The sequence below is a fragment of the Athene noctua genome, chromosome 15, assembly GCF_965140245.1.
Source record: "Athene noctua chromosome 15, bAthNoc1.hap1.1, whole genome shotgun sequence".
Taxonomy (NCBI): Eukaryota; Metazoa; Chordata; class Aves; order Strigiformes; family Strigidae; genus Athene; species Athene noctua.
In genome coordinates, this window is record NC_134051.1 from 13,804,991 (window position 1) to 13,831,447 (window position 26,457).

Below are 26,457 nucleotides of genomic sequence, written 5' to 3' on the forward strand. Positions count from 1 at the left end.
GAGTTAGCAGTTAGAAAACATTGAGATATTAGTCATAGGACTGTGCTGTAGAGGGTAGTGATACCTCAGTCTAGGAGAAAAAATTATAGTCTTAATATGCATAAAAAGTCTGTAGGGCATTAGATCTCTATTAGGAAGCAATGAAATATAAAATAAAAAAACCCCAAACCAAACCAATTACCTGTTCTGAAAGGGTTTCTTCTCACTGCAAAATTAAATGACCACGCTTCAGTGTGAAAATGAAAAGGTTATGTCTGACTAGGCATCCTATAGGTACAAAATACAGGGTCAGTTTTAATTAGTCACTTTTAAGATCTGATTTAGGTCCTTAGAATATGATTATGTTGAACAGAAAATAAGATTCATGTCTTTAAGACTGAATACACTGATTATTAAATGCTGAAAGGAATATTGCCTAAAATTTTTATAGTGAGGTTGTTCCTCTGGGGATTTCTCCCTTCCAAGTGCAGTGATTTCATCCAATCAGGCATAGATCTGATGAGGCAAAACATTTTAATTGATCTGTATGAAGTAGCCTGCCACTGTTGTAAAGAAATAAATTAATTGTATTTTGAAACTCAGATACAATTAACAGTTTGCAGTAAAATAATGTGAATCAGTTTGCTAGCATTTCTCTTCATTATCGTATCAAATGCTAGTGGTTAATCATGGAAGTGTAATTTGTTTTCATTCCTTATGCTGTGAACTGTCACTAATGTATTCTTTCTGTTGTCAGTCTCTATCATTTGTAATCTCAGTTTATGTATTTCTCATTTTTAATGCTGCATTAGGTCAGTCACAGGTTTGGTCAAATAATTTCCTGTATAGTCCACTTTCATGTCTTAATGTAAAAAAGAGATTCTGGGTCTTCTAATTTGTCTGTTTAGATGCTGAATAACAAAATCTTTGTAATAATAAAACTGACATCACAAGTTAAATTCTCCAGTCCATGCAGAGCAAAACCTAAATCAAGAATTAGCACTGCTGAATTAGATTGCTACATCTACTAGCTCATGAAGGCCTGTCTGTTAATACTTACTTCAATTAACATGTATTTACACTCATGATTCGTACTTTACAGATAAATAAAACTTGTTTTAATAGGTACACTTGTGTTTTAATCACATTTTTATCAATCCAAAAAATATCACACACATTAGCTCTTTGTAAGTACGTATATAAGAACAGGAGGAATATTTGGCAACAAGCATCACAGTTCTTCGGACCATATAATTGAGGCTTTCAACATAAATTATTATAATAGGTTATGTGATTTCAAGTATGTAAAAAGCTAAAAGCTGTAAAAAGTTGTGAAAAGAAACACTAAAATATTGTGATGTTCCATTTTTATATCTCTATTATATTTATATCTCTATATATCTATCTATTTTCTGTATCAAATGTCCTAAATTTTTTTAGAAGATATTGCCTTTTTTTTTTTTACTGTAAGGGTGATGGAACACTCTCACAGATTGCCCAGAGGTTGTTGACACTCTGTCCTTGGAGATACTAAAGACTTGACAGGACACAGTCCTGGGCAGCCTTGTGCAGGGGGACTGGCTAGGCAGTCTGCAGAGGTGCCTTCCAACCTCAAATAGTCTATAAATCCATGATTCCCTAAAATCTCAACCTGCAGTTTTAACTTGAGTTGTGTTTTACATAAACCCCGCACAAAAAATTGTTAGCTAAATATGCAGCTGGTCAAGCAGATGTTATATGTGAACAAAAAAGAGCCTAAACAGTGTGAAACTACTACAACATGTGCTCCACTTGGTAGTTGTGCAATGCTATTCAAATAAGAATACTGCCACTTTATTGACTCTTCTGCTTTGGCAATGCAAATGTTTGGATTAAAATATATGCAAGAATGGTATAAACAAAATTTTGTGAATATTTTCACAGATTACTGTGCTGAGTATTTTAAAATGTTTTCTAGGCCACGGCTACATCTCTCAACAGTTTCTAGATAACAATTATATATTCTGCTGAGCTGCAGAGCTGGACATTTATTCTCTTGTGGTAGCTACTCAAACGTATGCTTTAAAGAAAGCAGAGAATCTGTTCGGTAAACCTTCAGAAAAGAGGCTAGAACAGATTCTGAGAAACTGTTGTCTGCAAGATGTGTTTGAACACCAGAGGAGTCATTGGTTCTCTGTGATGATTAGAGGATTGTAACTTCAAAAGATATGTTGTCTTCGTTTCACTGGATAACATTACTGGCAACATACTTGATAGCGAAACTTGTGTTCTTAGACATTTTGTGTCAGTTGTCTTTGAGTCATCAAGATAAATTGTAGCAAAAATTTCGCTGTTTCTATCTTTCTTTCTCATTTTATAAATGCTTCCTCCCTCCTGGAAGGTAAAGTTATGAGAAGCATGGTAGAGAGATACAGGAACCAACTGGCAGGCAAATTTCCGTACCAACCAGCCACTCAGAAATGTCACCTTGGAAATACGGCTCTAAGATTTATTTAGCACTAAACAGTATGTAAAGCCAAGTATCTGCTTTTGGTCTTGCAGATCAGAAAGTTAAAATCGTCTGGAAGAATAGATGTTTGTTAGTGGATTGAAGAATTTTGGTTTGGTTTGGATTTTGGCGTTTATCTTACCTCTATTTCATTTGCAACTCTCAGTATGTCATTCAGAACATTTAAATGTGTATATTAAAGGTATGAGAGGTAAAAAGAACATTAACTTCTATACCATTGTGAGTATTAAAATGTTGCTTTCAAGCATGAATGAAATAAATCTAAGAAAATTACTATGAGGTTCTTGTTGATGTTGTATCTCTGAGTTCATTTTACAGAAATTGAAAACAGACCCTTTCAAAGTTACTTTCAAAATATTTTAGAGGAATAAAAACATTTGCTCAGACTTGAGCTTAACTGCAAACTAGTTTATCAGTTGTATTTCATTTAAGAGCTTCATCTTTTTAACAAGGGGTAGTTTACAGCAGATAGTGGGCACTGTTTTAGTATAAAGAATGAACTAAACCCTCTGCATAGAAACTTTTCTGCAGTGTTATTTTAAGTAAGATCTTTGACTACCTGAACAGTAATATATTTATGTATAAAGATAGAGGAGAAAAACTTTTTTAAAACAGTGCTTTGGCCAGTGACAGTATTGAGATGAGGCTTTCATGAACTAATACAAATTTAAAGGAATTTTAATTTGTGAATTTCTCTGCAGGATTTAAAATATCAAATAAGGTAAAAAATGTTTTTGTAATCTTAGTCTTCTCATGTCATGTTCTAATGGTTTTTTGCCTCATTTTATAATAAATCAGTTTTGTAGCTACAGAGAGGTTTCTAAAATAATTATTTCCTCCCTTGAGGACTTGCTTAGCTGGACTGATAATACTATATTTATAGTAGTAGTATTTCACTTGTCTTTCCAGATGAGAAGATACAAAAGATGATTGTATGAAAAAGCAAAATAATGCTAAAGTATGCTTCTCTAACATGTAAACAAAATGTCAGAAATTATAGTTATACAGAATATTTAGAATATATAGAACATATAGAATTTATGCATTGAATGAATGGGAATCCTTCCTCTTATTTGAATTCCGTAGTATCTATAACATAAATAAACAAAAGCCTACACACATACATACATCAACTCAGCAGTGAATGATTTTGCTTTGTAATTTTATTCTGCAGAAAAAGTTAGCTTGGAATATTTTCAGGTATTGATATGACTATTTATATGTGAGTGCTAAATACTCATTGAGATGATTACTTTGACATCCATGTAGTTAGGGTGTGGTTATATATTTAGTTAGTTAGACATTGTATCAGTTACGTATGTAGGATGTGTAGCCTTCAGTTACATACGTGCTTTGGGAAATTGTCCTGTCCATTGCCTTTGCAGTGTATGTGGTGCTGGTATTCTGCTGTTAGTGTGTTACCAGATAAACAATAAGATTAAAAGCAGACAAACAAGCAATCCCTGAAACACTGCAAAACAATATTGATGTGAAGCAAGGAAGTTTTAAATGCAGTTTTGAATAGGTTAATAGTTTGTGATGGCATGACACTTCTTAAAGCTATTAGTGCCTGTATCTGTGCCTTCTAATAGAATAAATGACACTGTTCAGCTAATGCATCCTAAAGTGTTGTGGCCAGTGGCCAGATTTTTACGTGATTGCATCCTTTGACGTGGCAGCTTGTGTTATTAACTTGTCATTGTACCTCTTTAACAGATCTCGATTATATTCTGTAACAGTAAGTAAGCAGTCTGATAAAGAGGAATATAATTTACATGAACAAACTGGGAAAAACATTTGCTTAAATATGTGACTTTTAATTAGTAAAGCACCTCCTAATGCCTGAAACATGCTAATGAAACTAATTTATTGCTATGTTAATTGATTGATCTACTTATAAAACTATGTGGAGATGTTACACAATATTTATCTTTCAATAGAACTTTGTTGCCAAGCACTGGTGATCGTTGAAGTAAAAATATCTTAGATATCTAAAATTTGATTAGCATGTTCACATAATGCAGGAAATTCCATTGCAGAAATGTACTATTCTTCTGTGGAATGATACAATTAAAATATTTGGAGTGGATTGTTCTTAACAAACATGTAGTTGTCTCACTGTTATTCTTGGTTTCTACATTCCTCACTTTGTAACTGACAGTTTTGTTTTTAGTCTCTCATAACCTGTGAGGCTTGACATCAAACTTAAAAAAAGCATCATGCCTGTTTTGATCTAACTGAAATGTGAAGAAGTAGGGCAAAAATTGTTTCGTCAAAGTAGATGAGAATTCATACTTACATCTCCTTTCCTTCTGCAAGAATTGTATTATGATGTTACATTGTCTTTTATTTTGTGTTTTGGCACATATCAACATTGGAGATGTATTACATGGCATTCTACAAATGTATTACTTTTTTTTTCCTGCTCTGAGTAGTTGAGAGGGTTTATGAATGTTAGAGGAAAATGAGGAAGGAAAAAAATATGTTAGGAGGAGTAGAAACAGTGATAAAGAGGGCAAGAATAAGCAGGAAGAGAGACATGCAGGATGCTTAATGTTAAAAGGAAGATGGGTTGAATATAGTAAGAAAATATGGAGAAATACTGGTACTTGAGGCTTACTAGAAGCATTTGGCTTTATAAAGCCAGTTATATCCAAACAAAGATGATGTTACTGTTTTAGTTTTTGATTTTACAAGTGATCTGTCTGGGATTTGACAGGTTATTTGTGAAATAATTAAAACTTTGATCCTGGCTTTGAAATATAAGACACCAAAATCTTGACTAGTCATTGGAAAAGTGTGTCCATTCTGTCAGATAGCATTTGTTGCAACTCTGCTACTTCTTTCCATGTGGTAAAAAACTGTCCTCCTATTTTGTTCAGACCTAAGGTTTGCAAAATGATTTCTTAGTTTATTACCGGTGGGGATAGTCATCTTAAATGGTCTGAATAAATGGCAAAATCTATAAACTGAGCTAGGAAAAGACAGTTATCTGTGAAAGATGGTTGCCTCCATAATGCAAACTGTAGCATAGGTTTATTCTATTGTGTGTGAAAGACATTGCAGTAGAGTTAAGGAAGCTCTGTTTTAACTTGAGTACTTAATTGACCAAATCTTAGTTTATCTTTGAGGATATTTCCAGCACAGTTATGTCAGTTAAAAGTGTGTGTGTGGAAAAACACTCCCTTGAAACAATTCTGGAAGATGCCACCTATGCTAGGAAGACTAATGTATCTGTGCTAGCAAAAACTTATTTGCTCTTCTCTCCTTTGATCCCAAGGAGCAGTTTGCAGTAAAGTGATGACATTAAAAGTATTGTAGAGAGAAAAGCTCCTTAGTCTGATTTGTGATCAGAGCAATGATATATCTAAATTTGTGTTTATGTTCCCTGTGTTTGCCCCCCTCCTCTGCCCTGCCTACCGTGTGGCATTCTGTAATTCTTTCATGTTTAACAGAATTGACATCTTCCCCATCAATGTTTTTCTGATGTGTGATTTTCTTTTGATAACCACTCTGAGTTAATATATACATTTCAGCCGAAGTGTTTTCCATCTATGATGTCCTAATTTCAGGATAGTTATCATAATACTATTAGCAGCATTCACAGTCTTCAGATAGTTGCTGTAGATAGAGATATATTCCAAATACCCATCAGCACTTGAGATACCTGCTCACTTCAACTTGGTTCAGCTGTTAGTAGTTTTACAGAAGTTAGTAGTCAAGTAACTACCTGCTAGAGCTTAAATGACAGCTTTTAATCAGGAAGAATATTATGCATAGCTCCTAACAATTTACAGGAGACATAAAAAAATTGACAAGATTTTCTTTGCATACAAATGTTGTAATCCTTTACATTTCAGTTCCGAATTTAAGCAAAGTGAAAATTTGGATGTAGAATATACGTTTTGATATTTTTAAAACTATTTTTGTAGTTAATCTTTTCTTAAAAAGGACTAGAAACTCCGTTCAGTTTTCTTAGTTCCTTATTCCCCTCAGATGCATTTCTCTAGCTTGTATTTCTTTTTCCAGCAGTTGGTCTTATTAAGAGAAATTTACCAGCAGGGCTTAATGTAAATAGGTTTTATTCAGGTGAAAGAATCTGTTTGTCATGTGTGGGACTCCTGCCCACCTGTTTTCTTGTTCTTGCTTGCACTTTCTTGATCTCACTTGGATTTTCTGTCTTTCACTTTTAAGGCAGTACTGAGCCAGAAGTGTTTGAATATTCAGTATATATTGAAAACACTTTCTCCTGTAGACTATGGGTAATAATGAAAGTATTACAGAACCACATCCTTCTAAACTCACCATAATGAAACACCTCAGTGTGGTATTGTTCCAGAACTAAGACATCTCAGAGAAAAGGTGTTTGTCATTTGTTTGCCTTGGTGTGATGCTAAATAAAACTGGTATGTCATACAGCAGCTCCATAATACTGCAGGGTTTTATGTATTGTATTTATTGCCTCGTTATTGAGTCTTGCCCTTAAAAAAAGTCAACTTTGCTTTTAAATAACGTGAATCTTACGCTGATTACCATCTCAATAGAGACAGTGAGACTTGCTCTGCAATGTTAATTGCTATGAATTGTCGAACAAGCCTCACAAATATGTATTTATGAGCATATTTCCATCAAGTAGATTTTTGTCATGCTTCTTTTTATTCAGTGACCTTTACAGTGCTTATGAGAAGAACAATTTAGTGTATACTCTACTAGAATTGAATACTCTCCAGTCACCATTGGAAGCATTTGAGGACTTGTGATCTTTTACAGTTGTCTCAGAATAAACTCTTGTTTAATGCTGCCTGAGAAAAGAAGAATGTTAAAACAGGCAGTACTGATACCTTGTGTCTGAAATTGTTGAAACAAATGAGGGAGAGGGCACGGTATGGTATTTCTTTCACATGTGTAGAAATGTACAATAAATGTTCTCCATTGCATGGTTTAAAAGAATGGGGCAAAAATTTAAAGCAAGTAGATTGATATGAACAGTCAACAATGTTGAACAAAGCCATGTTCAATGTTACGGCAAACTTCAGTGCTGTACGAAATGAGCTTTTAACTATGCTGTGCATTTTCTGATGGGTTTATTCCGTCTGTCTTTTGCAAATAATAAAAATGGCTCTAAGAGAGAGTGAAAATGCCAAGTTGCCTACCATGAAAATATGATGGCATCAACTTACCTAATATTTTTTCATTTAACACCTTTTATAACATGCAGAATTAGTTTATAAACGTCACATTGAGTCCCTTTTATTACTCGATTATACCTGGTTCTCAGTTTGTGCATGGCAATTATTTTGCATAACCATTTTTCCTAGTCTAGGCAATTTGGGATGTGGGTCAGTTTAACTAAGTAATTGGTTGGATCAAGATGCTTTTGAATGTTTATTTGATTGTGCCCCAGGAATTGTATTGATCACTTCAGTCATTTTCCCTCCCAGTTAACGACAGGCTTAGTAATGAAGGATCATTCTGAGAGAAGAGTTGTCATTCTCATTGCATTTACTTCTTCCTTTTTGTCTTGCTCTTTTACTGCTTGCCAATAAACTCAGCAAGTCTTTAGAAAGAGTCATGTTTTCTAAACTGTGCAGTTTATGTCCTTAACATGCTTGCAGCAGTGCAAGAAGAGATTAAGATTTCTCTCATAAAAGAACACACAGCCAGTTAAAGTTCTGTGTCATTACAGCAGTGATCCTGTTTCCTTGGTAACAAGCAAGTCACATGCACTCCCTTGTTCAGAAGTGAACTCTTTATGTATTCAGGCATTTCTGTACTGAAATTGGTAGCAAAGAATAGGCTCTAGAGCCAGTGAAGAAAGTTTCAATTTTGAGGCTGGGCAAAGTAGGGAGAATACACTTGTAATCTCTTCTTTACTTTGCAAACAAGATAAAATTAAATCAGAAAAGAAACTTGCAATAATATAATTTTAATCTCTGCCATCCCTGTTTTTCTCTCTTACAGTTCTCAGCTCTTATTTTAAATTCACATTAAATTTCAATTTAAATTGAGGTAGTAATCTAACAATAAATTGTAATGCTGAGTACTCAAAAATACAGGTTAATTTACACCAATAAAGTCAAGTCTTTTAATATGTTTCAGTATTAAATCAAACCAGCTGAGATTGTAAATTATCTTGAATAAAAATAAGGTAATTGAAGGACTGGTGCATTTGAGCACCGGTTCTTGATATCCAGCAATGAGTAGTCACAGATAGGAAAAATGTGGAATAGGAAAGGAGGTGTTTGTGTCTCACTTCTGCAAGTGACTGTGACTCATAAGACTCTCTACCACCTTCCCCGTGTTTGAAAATTCTTCCTTCTGTGGCTTATATCTTTTTTTCGGAAATAGGTTTCTTTCTGCTTCCTGTGGTTGGAAAGATTAGTCCTTCCTTGAAGGTCAGGTTGTTTTTTTCTTCTCAGTTCTAGTGACAGCAGTGACAAAGGAGCTCCACTCATTTGAAGTCCAGTTGTAAAAAAACTCAATTAGCTGTCCGTTTTCTCTGCAGAGATTTTTACAGCAAATATTACCCTGGTAAATGAGAATAATGTTGTTTAAGACTATAAATTGTAAAATATAAAATATAACTACCATCCATTTCCAAATATATCCTATACAGATACGAAGTCAATTTATAGAGCAAGACATATTTAAAATAAATGTGGAAATTGCTTGTTATTTTAGTAGAAAGAGGTAACTAGTAAGCTTTTAGACATCCAGCCATTGCACTGAGAGACTGTCTCAAATCCTTTCCAGAGTTCTATAGCTTAGGGTCTAAATGTGAATCAACTCATTTTCTATTGCCCATCACCAAAACCACATCATTCCTGCCAGCATACTTACTGCATATTCTCCTCTAACTAGCAGGTATTTGACAAGGTGGATTTGCTTAGCCAAATCATAAACACACAAAAAATTCTACTTCTGTTTTGTCTATACCTAATTCATAAACAAGAGATCCAATATTCTTTAAAGCTCCTTACGCCAATTATGAATCTGGAACAAATTTTTTGTGTCCTAGCAATGAAATGCTAATATTATTAAGTGTGTGGTACTTCAAAGTACTGTCCTCATTCTTGATAGCATGAAAGCATTTTACTGTGGAATAGGTATCAGACAATTGGTTTACCTTTTCTTTGCTTTCAGCAATGTTGACAGCTGTCTTGAAACCTTTTCTTCTGTAAAGTGGCATGATTTTCCTAAGTGAATAAAAGAATAAAGTTGTTCTTGTCAGGCTAGCCATATGATAGCTTTACCTGCCATTCAAATACAGAATTGATATATGTTTCTTGTAAGCATTGCGGTTTTGTACCAATGTGTTCACTTTACCCTCTTTTTACTGTCTATCAGCACTGGTTAATATATTTAATCAATGACATACAGGAACAGAATTTAGCCCAAGAAGGTGCCATTATCACAGTATGTTAGGGTGCACAGCATCTAGGTTCTCATTCAAATTAATTTAACAACAGTGCATAAAACCAGTCCAGATTGCAACAGTAGGCAATTATTCACCAGAGTCATTCTTTAAACTGAAGTGACTTATCCAGTAAGAGATTCCAAGTGAGGTTTTCAGCCTGGGGAGTGGACAAAAAATGCCTTAAAAATGGTGGTTTTCAAAAAATGTATTTTGGAAGCTAGAACAGTAGAATAAAAATGTGTCAAGGTCTCAGTAGGATTTCCTCCCAAACGCGGGCAGTCCAGCATTGCACTTTGAGGTCTGGGTTGCTGAAAATCTGAGAGAGTTGACAGGGAGTTGTGTTCTATCTTGTAATAAAGAAAATGTGAAATGAAGGCAAAGTGAAATGTGAAGTAGGTGAATTGATTTGAAAGAGGTAACTTGATGCATAGGTTGTTAAGGCAGGAGAGAATTGGTTTAGATGGGGAGCTGTGAGAATGATTTGGCTTCTGGGCAACAGAGATTTGACTCAGCTGCATAGAATCAGCTCAGCACAGGAGTTTGTTGAGAGAACAATTAAGCATAAAGAGAAGAGAAGCAAACAATAGCTGGGAAAGTACTGGGTAATAAACTCTGTTGTGGCTGTTGATGTGATTTAGTAAAGAAAAACTGGAGGAAGTGAGGAGTGAGGAATAAATGATGAAGCGTAGAGGAGTGCTGTAAACAGAAGAGACTGAATAAGACAATTTGACTGAATGAAAGAGAATGTATGTGAAAATGAGGTGAAAAAGGAAAAATGGTGGGAAAGAATGAAAAGAGGGAAACATGGAAACCCTCACTCATATGGACTTTATTTTCCTTTACTGGATTTTGTGCACACAGAAAGGAAGCCATTTCATTAGAAGCAATTGGGATTTGCTTTCATTTATTGAAATGGCAGTGGTAGCTGAAATAGCAACAAAAGAGGAGGTTCACCATAGGCATAGAATTTTTACTTAAACACTGCGTAAAAGGTATTTTGTCTTTCCTTTGAAAATAAGCCTTGAAAAAAACCATACATAGGTGATTCTGGTATTTTAAAAGATTCTTATTGGGTATAAAGGATTCAGCTCCATGTAGGATCTTGGTATGAGAAGGTCTGGTGCAATTAATATTCTGCATTCACTTGTTACCCCATGTATAGAGCAAAGTATATGACTGCCAAGAAGAGATTACCTTGTAAATCTGACCATCTTGGTGGTCGTTCAGTATACCTGTTCTCTGGGTACTGGGATAAAACTTTGTCTTTCTTCCTTTAATCCTCAGATCTATAAGCTCCCATTCTCTCTTCATATCCTGAATATGTTTTCGCAAAGTTCCTTTTTGCTTCACCTAGCAAATAATTTAACTTCCTTTTAACTAAGGAATGACAGGTTTTTAAGTTGATAATTTTACAAGGATGATCCTTGTTTTTTCAGAATATTGGCCTTGTTAAACCCAGGCCAAAAAGATGTATGGCCATTGCAGCTAACATGGCTCAACTCACATTTAACATTCATACCTCTAGCTTTAACTCTTCCAGTGGTGTTAAATGTATCCTGAATGAGATTAATGAGATTATAGTATCATCAGTAACAGACAACTAAAAGCTAAGCTGTTGAACTGAATTTTATTCAGATTATTTGAAGTTCTTTTTATTTAATATTTATCTGCCTCCAGTGAAGAAGATACTTTGTATTCAACTAAAAATGAAGGTTTGGAAAATGCTTCCATGGGTATTTTAGGCTTCTGAGGAATCTTTCAGCATAATTCAGGATGTCGAGATGTAAAATTCCACTTTTTTTTTGTTTTATTTAATATTAGAAACTTGGAAAACGCATAAGCAAATGTCTTTTGTCCTCTGTAACTTCATCATCTGCATGCTTTTAAATCAATTTTTGCTCGTGTAAGCGTTCAATAGTTTCTAAGGTAATTTATACATTGATTTTTTTTTCCCCCCCATGCAGCAGTATATATCCACTACTCATCCTGTAACCTTAGAATCCGTATTCATTTTTCCTCAGTAAGAAACATTTTCCTTGTACAGTTCTAAAGCTCTGCTGTCTTTGTTTATTGGTATCAATATACAGTAAGTGGATGTATAAAATTACAAAATACGCATGTGTGGGGCATTTGTGTAGCCTCACAAAATTAAATCTAGATGGCAATTTTAATACTATTTAAAACAGACATTTGTGATATCATCTGTATGAGGCTACTGTGCTCATTCTCTAAGCCTAAGGTATGAAAAAATACAGGAAACTGACTTGCCTAGGTAAGTTAACCAGCAACTCTTCTACATGCAATATTATGGTTGATTGTGACTGTGTTTGTATCTCTGATTCATTGTGGCATTCTGTTAGTCTTTTAGTTGTGTGTGCTGCTCAGTTTATGCACGTTGCATAGCTCAGCCAGGCTTGCCCAGAGCCTCAAAGTCTGCCTGTCAACTCAGTTTACCAGTCTCTGTTAAATTCAGCCTCACTGAGAGCTTGACATAGGTGTATTCTCAGTTCAGCAGGCTCTGCTGTGGGTTAATATGCTATTTGTGTTGTGTTTGTCTCTAGATGGGATGCCATACTGTTACACTTAAATCCTGGATAAAACAAATGCATGTTTTAGTTCTCATACAAAATGATAACCAAAAGTTGCAAAGTATAACCATGAAAAGAATAAAATACAGAACAATGTACGTAAGACTGCTTTCCATTAAGCTCCTAGTGTGCATCTGATTACTAATAGTTGTACAATAATGACATTTGAAATTTTTACATTTGAAAGAGATTGACATCTCTAGAGCATTGATAAAAGCTGTTCTTGCCAGCATGTAGAACGTACTTCTACTTGAATAGCTAAGAAATCTTACAGGGCATTTCCTTTCTTCCTTCCTTTCAAGTAACATTAATTATCAAAGTTTTGGGGTTTTTTGGTGTTCGTTAACAAGTATACATGGTCTGTAAAGGAAGCTAAGTCCAATACTCTTGTTTGCAGTTGTCTAGTTTATATTTTTACAATGTAAAACAGTTTCTGGCATGATTAACTGGTAGGATTCTTTGAAAAAAATTACTCCAATAATATACTTAATTTAATGAAAAAGCATCTTATTTTCTATGTATTTTCTAGTTAACGAGACGATATATGTCTGGACACTACTTCCTAGTTATCTCCTTTGTTCCTAGTTATCTCCTTTGTCCATAATGATTTGCTCCATTATTCTGCTGGAGCTGACTTTTCCAGAGGAGAAGAGCACAGAGGGGTTCACAACTCAGTCAATAGTTCAGAATGTGCTAAAACATTGAGACTGTAAGCAAGTGCAGATGCAGATGCAGTATTTTTTGCTGTCCCTACTGTATAATGGTATCTGCCTTCCAACACATGGCAGCTCTCGTTCTGTATCTTTCTGTCCCTTTTCAATCAAAGTTCTAAATACTAATATAATGTTTTAAAAGGGCATGGAATTTTCTATATAAAAGGTCCACATACAGAATAGTATATCACATCCTCATATGTATTTTTATGTAGCATCTAAGTCATCAAAGGGCACCAAACTGGCCCCCCCCCCCCCCAAATAATATTTTTATTTGATATAAAGATAATTTTTTTTATTTGATATGAAGATAATTTTTTTTTCAGTGTAAGTTTTTCAACTATCCAGCAGGTGGGAAGACACTAAATTGTCTCTATAGTGACAGTTACCAAATGAATAAATACATAATCGTGAATGTGGATGATAAGAACAATTCATTGCATGATTGTTCAGGATTGTTTCAGGTATCTTGCTGCTTCACTTGTACACCCCACAGGTACCACTGATATATCTGAATAATATTCTTTTCACGAAATTTACCCTTCTTGAGCCAGTTTCCTGGCCACTGTTACATTACCTCCTGGTTAGTAGAATCTGCTATCAGACTTGATGACAATTACAAGCCTAAAGCATTGATACTCACTTAATTACTCTTCTTTGCCATGGCTTTTTGTCATGCCATGGCATATTGTCAAAGAATACAAGTTAAACAAGACCACCCTTGCCCAAAGCTACATGAATTCCCTCTAATGAATTTGTGGCTTTCAAAGCTTACTTTTTGGCCTGCTAAATCCTGCAAAACACTGTAATATTTATTCTACAGCTGCACTTAAACTAGATGATCTATATTTGCTTGTTAAGTTTCTCTTTATGGAGATTATTTTAAGAAAATTGCCAGATTTAGATATTCACAGTCAAATACCAGCATATGTAGCTGAAGATTGCATAACAGCTAGTTCAGGAGATATATTTTAGAGAACTTATAGGTAGGGGAAGGGAACCATCTGCAGGTCTTGTACAGAAAATAAGTGTAACACCAGAAAGTGTTTTGGAAACTATTCATATGAACATGTTGTTTTGTAAGAAGCCATCTGGTCAGTCAGAGCAATCTGTGTGCAAGTGCAGATGGATATGAGAGCTCTGGGATCCATAACCCTTAGTTACCATTCATGATCTTCAGAACAGTGCCTTAGAGGAGACCCCTTTTGATGATGTATTATTCCACCGTGTACAGTGAGAGCTCAAATGCTCCAAAATCTGATCTCTTTTCTGGAATGGTAGATTACAGGAAAAGCCCATGACATTTCCAGGAAGAGAAATTTTCAGTTACGTTCTCCATACAGCTGAAAGCAGATTTCAGGTAGGTAGTGTAGCATGAGGGTTTTGAGTAGATGGGATTGTGTATTTTCTTTATTGACAAGTTCTCATAGCCCAAATCAATTTGTGATAATTTTTTTTTTTATAGTTAGAATTTGAAATGTGCAACCAAAAAGGGAAGTATTTATTTGAATATATGTTCACAGAATGAATGGAAACTGATTAGTGGAACTGAAAAAACCCAAACCAAACAATCTCTTATTTACAGTATATTTATATTGTATTTATAATATATTTGGAAGTTTTACACCATACAATTGTGGCACTTTAAGAGGTTTTTGAAGCCATACTATTCCAACAAAGGGTGAAGTTATTTCTACTCCTCACTTTCTTTGATGTGTTGAAAGGAATTTAAGGGCTTCTGACTTAATTTAACCAGTCTGCATGGCCAAATATATCACTTGTCACCCAGGCCAGACTAGTGTGGTTTTATGATCTGGAAAAAACTCAGTCTGGAGATCCGTGAGAAGTTCAAATCTCTACTTAGAAAAATATTATATAGAGTCTTGAAACTGACACATAACTCCAGGTACAAACAACAGTGGCTTAAATTCAGAGTGTGTGTTCAAGAGAGGCTTGGACTTGCCCTTTACAGCTTGAATTCTATTAAAAGGGAGGCTTGATTAAGGTATTTGTCAACAACTCAGGCCATCTAAAAAAATCACTTTTACTCCAAGACTTTCTAAAATGTGGAAGAATGGAAGAAATCACAGACCAGTGTATGTGTATTTGTTACACAAAGGCAGCACTCCAGTGAGAGCATGATTTAGTGGATTTACTGTTTGGGAACCAGAGACTGAGTAACACGACCTAACAGGTTAGCTGTATCTCCTTTAGTCAGGGCAGCAGACCTGTGTTCTCTCTAGTTCCCAAACACCCATTGTCTTATCACCAAATTGTCCTTTTGATACTCTGTGAAATTGAAAGTGGTGTTTTTTCAAGATATCTGATGCGGAAAAACAACAAATGATTCCTGTAAGTCGCTGCATGCTTTCATTCCTACTGATGAGAGTCACAGTGGGGCACAGCAAGCATCAGTCAAGCACTCTGTGTTCTGTAGCCCATAGGTCAGGCCTTTGTGCAGAAGTAATCGCTACAGATTAAGGAAAGGGCCCTTTTCATATCGGGTGGTTCTCTGTGACATTTCCAAACATTTTTGGCATAGGATGGCATTTGCAAACAGTTTTGGCATAGTGTATTTATGTAATCCATTGTCAGAAATACCGCAAGCTAAGCTCTCAAACACGAGTTTATGATGTTTGCTGCAGATCTCCCGAAATGTCAGTGTCTCAGTACAATTACCCTTGAGGAATCTCTTAAGGAGGGAAAAAGAAGGGGAGTAAGTGTTGAAAAGACACTGTTCTTTAAATCAGAACATGTGTGTGTAAATATACTCCCATATGTAAATTTTACATAATTACTAGTATGGCAGGTTTTAAAAAAAATGAATTTGCTAATGAAACAATATGACTTTAAAATTTTTCTTTTCATGTAATTGTTAGATTTGGAGTATTGCAAGAAAAACTATTCTGTAATGCTTCTTTCACTGGGAATAAAACCAAAGATTAAGTTTAATTACTTTTCCACAGTGTAAAAGATTTTGAGGAGGGAAAGAGGCTTTGCTGAGAGATGGATATAGAAGCTTTATTCCTTTCTCTTAGCATATGAAACGGTAAGAAATACTCATGAAAATGTGGTTTAGAAAAATCTGTTTATAGATCTTATATTGCAGCCTTCCAGTGCTTATTCATACTCCTTTCTGTGCAACACTGACAGTAATGGATAAATGGATGCATCCATTCAAATACATGAAGCAAATAATCTTCATAAGGGAGGTATCTCTATACTTGTGCATGTACTTGGCTTTAATCCAGACCATAACAAGTTTGTTTATGCCTAACTGCACAGTTTTCCAAAAGGAGGTGGGTTATTTCATTTCCTCATTTCAACTTGTATTGAAAAATATTTCAGCAGCCATCAGTTTCTCGTGTGAAAACAGCATGAATTAGCTACAGGCCATCACTGAAATTCAAAACATCCTACAGAAGCTTTGTTCCTTGGTTTTGCTAATCTGCCAGCTATAAACATAGTCCATTCAATTCTGTTGTATTTCAGATGCTATTTTCGTGGTGTATTTTTAATATGTTTGGCACTTCTGTGGTGATAGCAGAATCCATGAACAGTTAGCTGAAGGATTCTTGAATAACTTGGTATAATTATAGACACTCATCTATTAATAACAAAAATTAATGGTACACATGCATACTTCCCTGCCATATCGCTTCACATTGTTAAAAAATGAGTAAAGAAAGTGATTGATGCAGGGTTTTTAGGAATATGCTTTAGACTGCTTCAGAGGTCTCCAAATACATTCTCTGTAGATACAAATTAGGCCAAATGTCAGTTCAGAAGTGCAGAATGACCTGAACTGTCGAGGTCTAATAGAGGTAGCTTCATCACAGGGTTCTGGTTCATCTGCAGCATGCAGAGATTGCACAGATATCCTCTTCACGCTTGTTCCACTTACTGTTTCAGTATGGCCCTAACCCAGGGACAGCATGACTGGAGTACTTTGCATATTTACAACACTGGTCTAAGTATAGCACTAGGCCCTTCTCGCCTATGATGATGCAATCAGAATAGCTGCAGATTTCGTCATGCAGATCTGCTTTATAGTGAAACAGGCTTCTTCAGTTTACTCTTGCTAAAATAACCCAATTTTAGACAGAAATTACGGGAAGGATTTGTAGCCATCAGGGATGGCTGATGTCATCATCTCCAAGAGCAGATCAGAGTCATTTTCCTTCAGATCTTCACATATTGATTGCACAGTCTCCCAGAGTTTGATCATGCCAACAGCAGTATGAAGGTTTATTTTTAGATTAAGATTTTTTAAAGTGTAACACAATTGCACTTAATATTAAGACTTTAGTAAAACTCGTGATATGTAGTAAGGAGAACCACTAATACTAATACCCCACTGCAGTGGGTCTGCAGGGATTACTGTTCACTGTAGAAAGTGTTAGAAATCCGTGCCTTGTAAACAGCTTGCATAAAATTGCTTAATTTTGCAACTGCCAAATGAGCCAAAGAGCTCATTTTTTATTATTCCATGTCTATTTTAGCCTGAAATCTTGTTTCTGCAATTTTATTCTAACCTTTAAGAACTCATAAATTAATTCTTTGTAAGAGATTTAATTTATTAGTCTTATTACATTTTCTGGGTAAATCATAAATATACTGAACAACTAACTCTGAATGTCTGACTCCTTTAAAAAAAATCTTTCAGTAGAAGACTCCTACATATTAAAAGAGATAAATCTCAAAGCACTGACCATTGAGAATATCTAGGGATGACCAAAAGGAAATAAAATGGGGCTGGTTTTCATTGTCAGGCAGACTGAACGTTTTATCACATTTTGACTGTTAGTGCTACAGCTGAGTCAAATGCATCTAAATTCTGAAGACTCCAACAAAATCCAGTGCCCAGCTTTTTCTAAGCATAGGGCAGCTATGATTACATATGATTAAAAATACATATATGATTAAAAATGGCTTAGTGTCTAACTGTAGAGCTGCTGTTACTGCAGTCAAGTTGATGTATATCACCTGTGCACTATGTAGGGCATAAATAGTCTTCACTGCACCAGCATAGTCCTTTACAGGCCTGTACAGTAATATTGCAAGGAGGAGCTGTAGGCACATGCTGTATATGGTGTCTTCTAAGACTTTGCTGCTGCTGCTTGCAAAGTAGAACTACCCTAACGGAGATAAAATTCTGCATTACCTTATTGCCTTCTGGTACTAGATACATTCATGTGTAATATTGACCTCTGCATACAAATACTTCATTGATTTATTTCTAAACCAGAGGATGTGATACCTCAGCAGCTTTTTCAGTTACCATTTAGTTCAGAATCTATTCAGAGCCATAGAATGTCCTATATCAAGGTTGGCTAGTCTTCCTAACACCAAAATCTTCATGTGGCCAAAAGCCACAAACCTTAAAGAGCCAAGCAGAGGAGGAACTTCCTGAGAAATTCATAGGTAAGAGATGAAACTACCTTTTCTGTGGTCCTGTAACTTCCTTATGGGATAAAACTTATCTGGGCTATAGAAGCAGATACCTTGGGTCGCAGCAGCCATTTACAAGCTTCTCTATGTAGCTGAGAACTAAGAACGTTCAGCAGCTCCCAAGCTGCTACTGCCCAGTTGCCAGGCGTACGGCTCCAGTGCTGGAGTTACACTTACATAGCTGCCAGTAATACGAGAGGCACAGCTGATCACCATTGTCCTAAATTGATTTTTCTTTAATATTCTGGCAAGGAGCAAGTTTATTGTAATTTTTATTTATTTTTATTTTTAACTCATTGGTAAACTGAATGAGAGAGAACCAGTTATGATACACTTTTAAAAGATTCTGAATCTGATGATACCTGGAGAACTGATCCCAAATTTCAGGAGCTTGTACTTCTGCATTTAACTTCCACTGCAGTTGCTAGCAAATTTTGCTTCCTGTTATGCTAATTTGGAATCGTAATTAAAAAAAGCATGAGCCTACATTTATCATTGTCTTTTTCTTTCTTACAGAGAAAATAATTGAAATCTAACTAAACAGAAGATATGATTTTGTTTTGGCTGATTACTGTGGTCATCTTTTTGCTGGCCAGTCTGATGCTTGTTTAGTTTCTGTCTAATCCATCAAGAATGTTGCATCCCAGGCTGGCTCCCTTAGTCATTTACCGGGTAACATCATACCTTCTTTGATTAGCTTCCCTTTCTGTGTTGGATTAAATGTAAACATCAGTTCTTGTCTTCATTACCAAGAACAAAGTCAGCATTTCCCTTGTTATTTTGTTGACAGTACACAATTCAGTACTTTATTTGCATATTTTCCCATCTTGATTACTTTTGTTTATTTAGAGAGTACAAGGTTTAATTCCACTGTGTCAAGTCTAAACTCGCTCTCTGTGATTATGTTTCCAGGTGCAGGTGCACTGTTTTTATATGTGCTATCCAACTCTGTGTGAATATTTTTTTTCTTCCTTAGGAAAGCTAAAAAAATAAAAGCTAAAATTAAGAAAAATCTAAAAGGTCCCAGAGGTTGAGATTAAGACCTGTATTTTTGAGCTTTTAGGTCATGGATCACTATTAGTATCAAATTTATGGTTGGAGGGCAGTAACATGTGCTTAGTATTTAAAAAATAAAAACTGGAAACAGTGATTGCTACAAAGCACTGTTCTTTACTTTTATTATTGCTAACATTTCCAGAAAAGAGTTACGATTCTGTAGGATTCTAGGAGCGTTTTAAAGTTTGTTCATTTTTCACATTTGTAGCTATTACTGTTAACATGACATTCATTCAGATCTGAATCTGTCCCTGAGAATGGTCATGTCAGCTCTCTTCTGCCTTATTGCATATGTTAATATCGTGCTGTAATCTTCATGAGAAATGAAGATACTTGAGAGAAGCAGCTGATACCTCTTAACTTGATGGAGCAATTAAAACTCAAGCACTTGCTTGGAAGATCAAAACAACGTGTTTTGATCACAACTTTTCTTTATAATTTCATTTGCCTTTATGGTTATTTTAAAAGAAGGGTTTTGTTCTTAAGAAAGGAATAATAGTAATTGTTTGTGCAGGTTGTTTTTTACGATGGGCAGTTCACTTTTAAACCTCAAAGCATAATCCTCAAGGAGACTATTGAAACTATGCTGAAAAGTGTAAGTGCTAGTGCTTGTGGACGTGTATTTTTGCCTGGCTGAATATGGAGCAAAAAGTAGTCAAGGGGCATGGAGGGGACAAAGCCTTTCAATAGGGAAACAGCAGCTGACTTGTTACACAGAGCCATTACCCCCATCTCAGAACTAAAACACCAACATCTATTTACTCCCAGAGCAAATGCAAACGTGGGTGGCAGATGTCCAGAACAGGAGACTGGTAACTGTGCCGTGTTACCCATTATGCAGTGTTGAAGGTTAAAAGTCAGACATGGTGAAGGCAGGAATATACACCAAGTTTTTAATTTAAGTTAGTCTGATTAAGTACATTAGTGAGCTCAGTATCAGGTCAATGATAGGGATGAACAGGTAGTAAGAAATGTTTTAAGCTTTCAGATTTTTCTCCTCTGTGATACTAACAAAATTAGGCAAATTAGAGGAGATGGTAAATATTTCTTCCCCCCCACTTGGCATGAAAGGTGCTTGACTTTTTGTATTGTTTTTCTTCTATGTAAACTAGAGGTGGGTAGCTCACAAGCCTTCTACTGGCTTCTCATACACTCATGTAATTAAAGTTGTCTCCATTTCATGTCGTTTTTGCATGCGAACAACTTGTGAATGTAGGGAAGGAATTGCCTGGCTAGTCACTGTAATGCATTGCTGTCTCAGCACATTGAAATTGCTACTTGTCAAAGAAGAGTTTTACTCCTTTTATTTTTACATATATGATGTATTGTGAATCCCAATGCACATCTTCTGGTTTTAGTTACCTCAGTATTTTCAGTAAAAACATATCCTAGATCTGTCTCTGCTTTCCTTAAAGATGATAATTACAGTACTAGCAGGAAAAAATAAATCCAGGTATTCACTGAACAGCGTTCTTCTGAAAGCAAATCCTACATTTTGTTATTATATAAATAACCTTGGAACATGTTCTGCTTCTGAACCATTTGTTCATTAAATTACCTATCACTGAGAAGTGGTAGACTGTACTGTTTTCACAAATTCAGCTAACCCCCCAACTGAGTAGAATGTTGGCAATTTCTAAATACAAGTGGATGGAATAGCCAAACTTACTGCCTTTCTGCTAGTCATTGAAATACACAGGACATTATATCAATTATAAATAAAGAATGTATTATGCTGAACTCTTATGTGTGTGTTCAGTGGTTTCTGGCTTTCTGGTTAGTTAGTGAGTACTGAATTTATGCATTGTGTTATTTTAGCTGAGACACCACAAAAAATTGAAAGAATTGCTCCCAAATGTGGATGTCATTATGCAGTAGAAATCCAAGGAACAAAATTCTAGGCATAAGTACTGCTCAGATGTAAACTAATGAAAGGTCATTTTTACAGGATTCTGAGCATTTCCTGAATGAAAGACAGTGTATTTAATCCAAAATTAATCATCGATATTATTAATTTTTTAGGATATAACTAATAGATACTAAACCTTTACTGTACAGTAACCATCTTGAAATGGCAACTTCAAAGTAAATTTAGTGGAAGAAAAGAAAAGATCTGATCAGATTTACATAGTGTCATGGTTTACAGAAAAATTCAAATATCAATGCAGATGATGTTTATGAATAAAATCTTCCTGCTGGTATGGAAACCGATTTGTAGCATGAGAACTTTCAAGTTAGCATCATTCAAATTAGAACAAATGGAAGTGCAACTATGTGTTTGTAATTATTTCACAGCCAGAAGAGATTGGATAGGCCAATATGAATAGTGTACTGCTGTAGAAATATGTATGTGGAAGTAGAAGGATATATTAATCAAACAGTTGGATAGACTATCAGAATTAATGCTTTTCATTTCTTAGTCAATTCAGATTCAGTCTTGATAGGAAATGATTATTCAGTTTTTAACCTGATAACTTTGCTCCAATAGTGTTCAGGATTTTCAGTGTTGAAGTGTAGAGTAGAAGGGTGTTTTTACCTGTATCTTTCTATCTCTTCTGTTAATAGCAGACTATTTAAACATCCCAACTCAGTCATTTGTATTAATAGATGGAGATCACCGTTTCTCTTTAATAATTATATTTCATTTCTACAAAATTTGGAGTGAGGGCAGGAATGTGGCTGCAATTATTTTTACATTTCAGCAACTGTAAGCAAGGATTTCACCCAGATCACTGCAAAGCAAGAGTTAGAGTATATAAAATTATTTGATGAAGTCAGTCTTAGTTAATAATGCCACTAAACAGGCATTTTAGCTGATTTTAATTGGCAGAAGAAGATGCTGAGGTATGTTGTGGTGGCAAGTCACAATTAGTTCTCATTTGTCTAATAAGGATCTCTTAACATAGTATAGGTATTGTTTAATATACCTTTTCAAGGTGGCTGCCTGCCTGAACCCAATTTACCACATTAAATGTTGGGATTATAACCAAAAATCAGATTATTGTCATGACAAACAAAAATATTAATAACACAAGAAAGTGGTGAAAAAGAGTCTTTCTTCATGAGGTATTTTTAATACAATTCAAGCAAAGCTAGAATCATTAATGTCTCCAGAGATGCATTTACATGTGAGAAGTATCTATGAAATACCTGATCCTGAGCTTTGCTACACTTCCAAAATGTGCTTATTACTTCTTTTCTCTGATCTCTGGCTGGTACAAAAGTATTTCCAATTGCAGACATGTTATACTATTTTTATAAGAAACTTTTCTCTCTAATTTATCCTGAAGAGTAGACAATGAGATGGGAAATGAATTTTTTCGTGTAAACGTTCACAACATGATCTAAGAGAATACTGCAGTTCCATAGGCTAAATATGTAAAAAAAAAAAAAAAAAAAAAAGAGACATGGATTACATTTCGATACACGGAGACCGATAAATGAAAGGTATGAATAAACTAGAAGCTGATTAAAAAGCTGGTTGTTTTAAGCTATTTAAGCTATTTTCTATAGATGCACCTCAGGCAGAACTTGACACGAAGACAAAATCAATGAAACTGAATTGGTATCCAAACAAACGCTGGGCAGATCAATCAGGAATGCTTAAAAGCTAAACAATGACCTGGTGGAAAGAAGGAATTGATTGCCTCAGCAGCTTGCTGTTTTCTTCAGATTGAGACAAGGTGAGAATGTAGACAAGAACTTGAGCCTTTAGTACTTGGGCATTCCACTGCTGAACAGGGTAATGCCTGGCAAGCATCTGACTGCCTGCCAGAGTCAGACTAAAAAATTAAACCCCGTTAAGACTGCAGTGGCTAAGAAGGTAACAGAATGGAGAATGTTATATTAACACTTAACAGGTATAACTCAGACAGATGTAGACTGAAAGAGTGAGTGCTTACCACAGGGAGTTGGGGTAACTGTTCTGACAGAGTTAGTCTAGAATAGCTACTACCTGGCTTAGATTTACATATTTTAAATTTGTATTTTAATCTAAGTAAATCTATCAACTATAGGTGAACCTTAACTCAACCCCAAAAAACTAGCCTGGAGCCTGTTTTTGCTGAATGAGACAAATGAGAGGATTTGCAAACATTGCATGTAGGTATGCTTATTCTTTCCTCCTCAATCCCAAACACAGATTGGCAAAAATAGATTCAGAACAAGTGTCTCAATTTCATCTACATGTGCGTTTGCCAGAAGTACTGGCGGGATCATTTTAAGGTCTTCATACCTCTGCTCAAGAGTTCATGGAATATCTGACATGCTGAACTGTCAATAGGTTTAAAAAGGTGTCTTGTTTAGTGTCAGAGACCCAATTAGTATCATTTGACCTCAAGGCCAGAACTAAGGTATTAAATCTAGTAACAGGAGACAGAAGAGATGGGAGATTAATCTTTTCCTCCTGCTTGATTACCATGCATTTTGGGGGTGGTTGGTCTTTTTTCCCCAGATTTAGTGGTTAAACTGTCTGAGTGTTATTTGAAAGTCAGCATATTAATTGTAGAGTAAAAACCTAGAGCTGAAACAGGCAAGTGAGAAGGCAATTTTTCTAATCAGGTTTTGGAGGAGGGAGGATGGAAAGGGGCTTAAGATAGATACTTTTAAATGTATGACTTTTTTTTTTTTTTAATATTCTAAACTTTTTTACCCGTACAACATCTGTTTCCATGGAAGCTGATCAATTCAATTTCAGCTCCAGTTTCCTTTTTGATGCTAGATGCATGGAGATTGAATCCCTCAGATATAAATTGGTTTCTGTAAACCTACATAACATAATGATTTGTCTTAGAATTTGTTATTGTAAATATTAGCTAAGACATTTAAGACAAATTATCTTTAATTTGGTTATTGCATATATCTTGTTCTGGAGTAGCATCATTTAAATTATCTGAATTGCTTGCAATCTTTGTCCTTCATTCACAGACATCAGTGTTCATGTAATTATCCTAAGATGATCTTATTATTTCAGCCATGCCTATCAGGACAGACTGATATTAATTCATATTTCTTCATTTTAGGGGAATTCATTTTGCACCTTTTACACTTTTTTCTTCCAATGTCATTTTTCCTCCAGAAGGGAGAAGTGATTTCCCATTGGGCTGATGCTAATGTCATTTTGCGGACATGCCAGCAGGAGGAGCTTGTGTATTAAAATGTACTTTCAATAAAGCAATCGTCAAATTACAGTAATTGCACATAACACTGTGCTTTCATCTGCAATGTAAACTACTGTGTATCTGTAAAGTAGCTGCCTGTCTGCCTGATAAGGCTAAAGTGCTATCAGCAGTGGCCATCATGCTGGTAAATTTAACTTAACTTTAGATTGAGAAAAGCCCAATGAGGTGAAAATTTAATTTTATTCCATTGTATATTTGATATTTAAATGCTTTTCTGCTTACATGTTCTGAAAAATACATATTTTAACAGGAAATCACAACCCTCTGAAGCCAGTATCCCATGATCTATTTTACAAGCATTAGAGTATTAACACTGCATTGCTGCAATTTCATAAATAGTATAAAAATAATGAGTAATAATATTCATGTTACTAAGAGAAATCCATGCTAATGAGCACAGCTCAAATTGGATTCACATGATCAGAACTCTCTACAGCAACTTCAATAATATTGCTGAGTTTCAAAATAAGAAATCATAGGACCATGGTTGGAAGTCCTATTCTACTTGGCTACCAAGAATTAATAACATGCTAAATTCATTTTTAGGGGTTTTATTTTAGTGACAAGAAAAATAATGAATTGAACATCCAACTCATTAATTGTGTTATTAAAGGAGGATGTATACCACAGGTATTTAATGCATTTTTTTCTTGTGATGGACTTCCTAGTTACCTAGGAAGACTAAATACTATAATAGGAGTGCAATGAATCTTAATTTAGAAAAATATTGTTGTTACTAAGGTTATTTTAGACTGTTCTGCTCAGGAGTAGATAAGTAAAATACACTGCCTTTAAAAAACACAATTTTATGTGAATGTTTAGCATCTGAATTGGACAGATTTTGCCTATACTGTTTTTCTATTATTATTTTAGTGAGTAACAGACAATGTGTGTATTGTAGTTATAAAGCTAATGGCTACCAGTGATACAGCCGCCTTATCTTGCAGAAGCGCTCTGCTTCCTGCAAGTGAATTTTCCACTCAGTCCCAGGACTTGTTAAAGGCTTTTGCTTTGCTAAGATCTCTCCCGTGTGGGTGCTCAAAATGCTCAAGTGGAGCCTGAGTATACCTGTGGCTTTTGCAGGGCTGTCTGACCTGTGAGGAAGGTCGCTCTGCAGGACAAAGGGAACGACATAAATTCAATTCAGTCATTGTTTTAAAATATATCTGTATTTGTTTAATCTGGCAAGAACTGCAGATGAGCAATTCCTCCCTTACGGACTTGTTAACGCACTCTGAACATAGGGATTATAAGGTTGTTTTTTTGAATTTATAAAAATAAACTTGGCTTTGTACACTGTGTAATTTTATTGCCTAGCTGAGTTGCAAAATTTAGTTCTATTTATTGAACTGTATGTAAGCAGTATAATAAAAACCATGTGGAGTCCTCTAAAAGAATGGCGAAAGTACAATGCTATCCCTTTATACTGTAGTTTTCCGAGGAGTCTATAGCCTCTGAATATCACCTAGGTAAGCTGGAATTTTCTGTTACTGCTTGTTTTTGAACTTAATGTACTTCTTCTCAGAGTCTTTTCCAAAAGGCTCATTCATGTAAGACTGTAGTC

General features: G+C 35.2%; 1 protein-coding gene across 2 annotated transcripts in view; it reads left to right on the top strand.

Moving 5' to 3' along the window:
- The window catches only part of SNX29 (sorting nexin 29), a 133,533-nt gene that overhangs the window by 101,183 nt on the left and 5,893 nt on the right, over positions 1 to 26,457 (top strand). Inside the window, exon 21 of one of the 2 annotated variants that reach the window (XM_074919779.1) lies at positions 26,326 to 26,362. The exons of the other annotated variant lie outside the window; for it this stretch is intronic. Coding sequence (XP_074775880.1) covers positions 26,326 to 26,344 — 19 coding nt within the window. The 3' untranslated portion in view covers positions 26,345 to 26,362. The remainder of the gene's footprint in view (positions 1 to 26,325; positions 26,363 to 26,457) is intronic. 2 annotated transcript variants of the gene reach the window in all.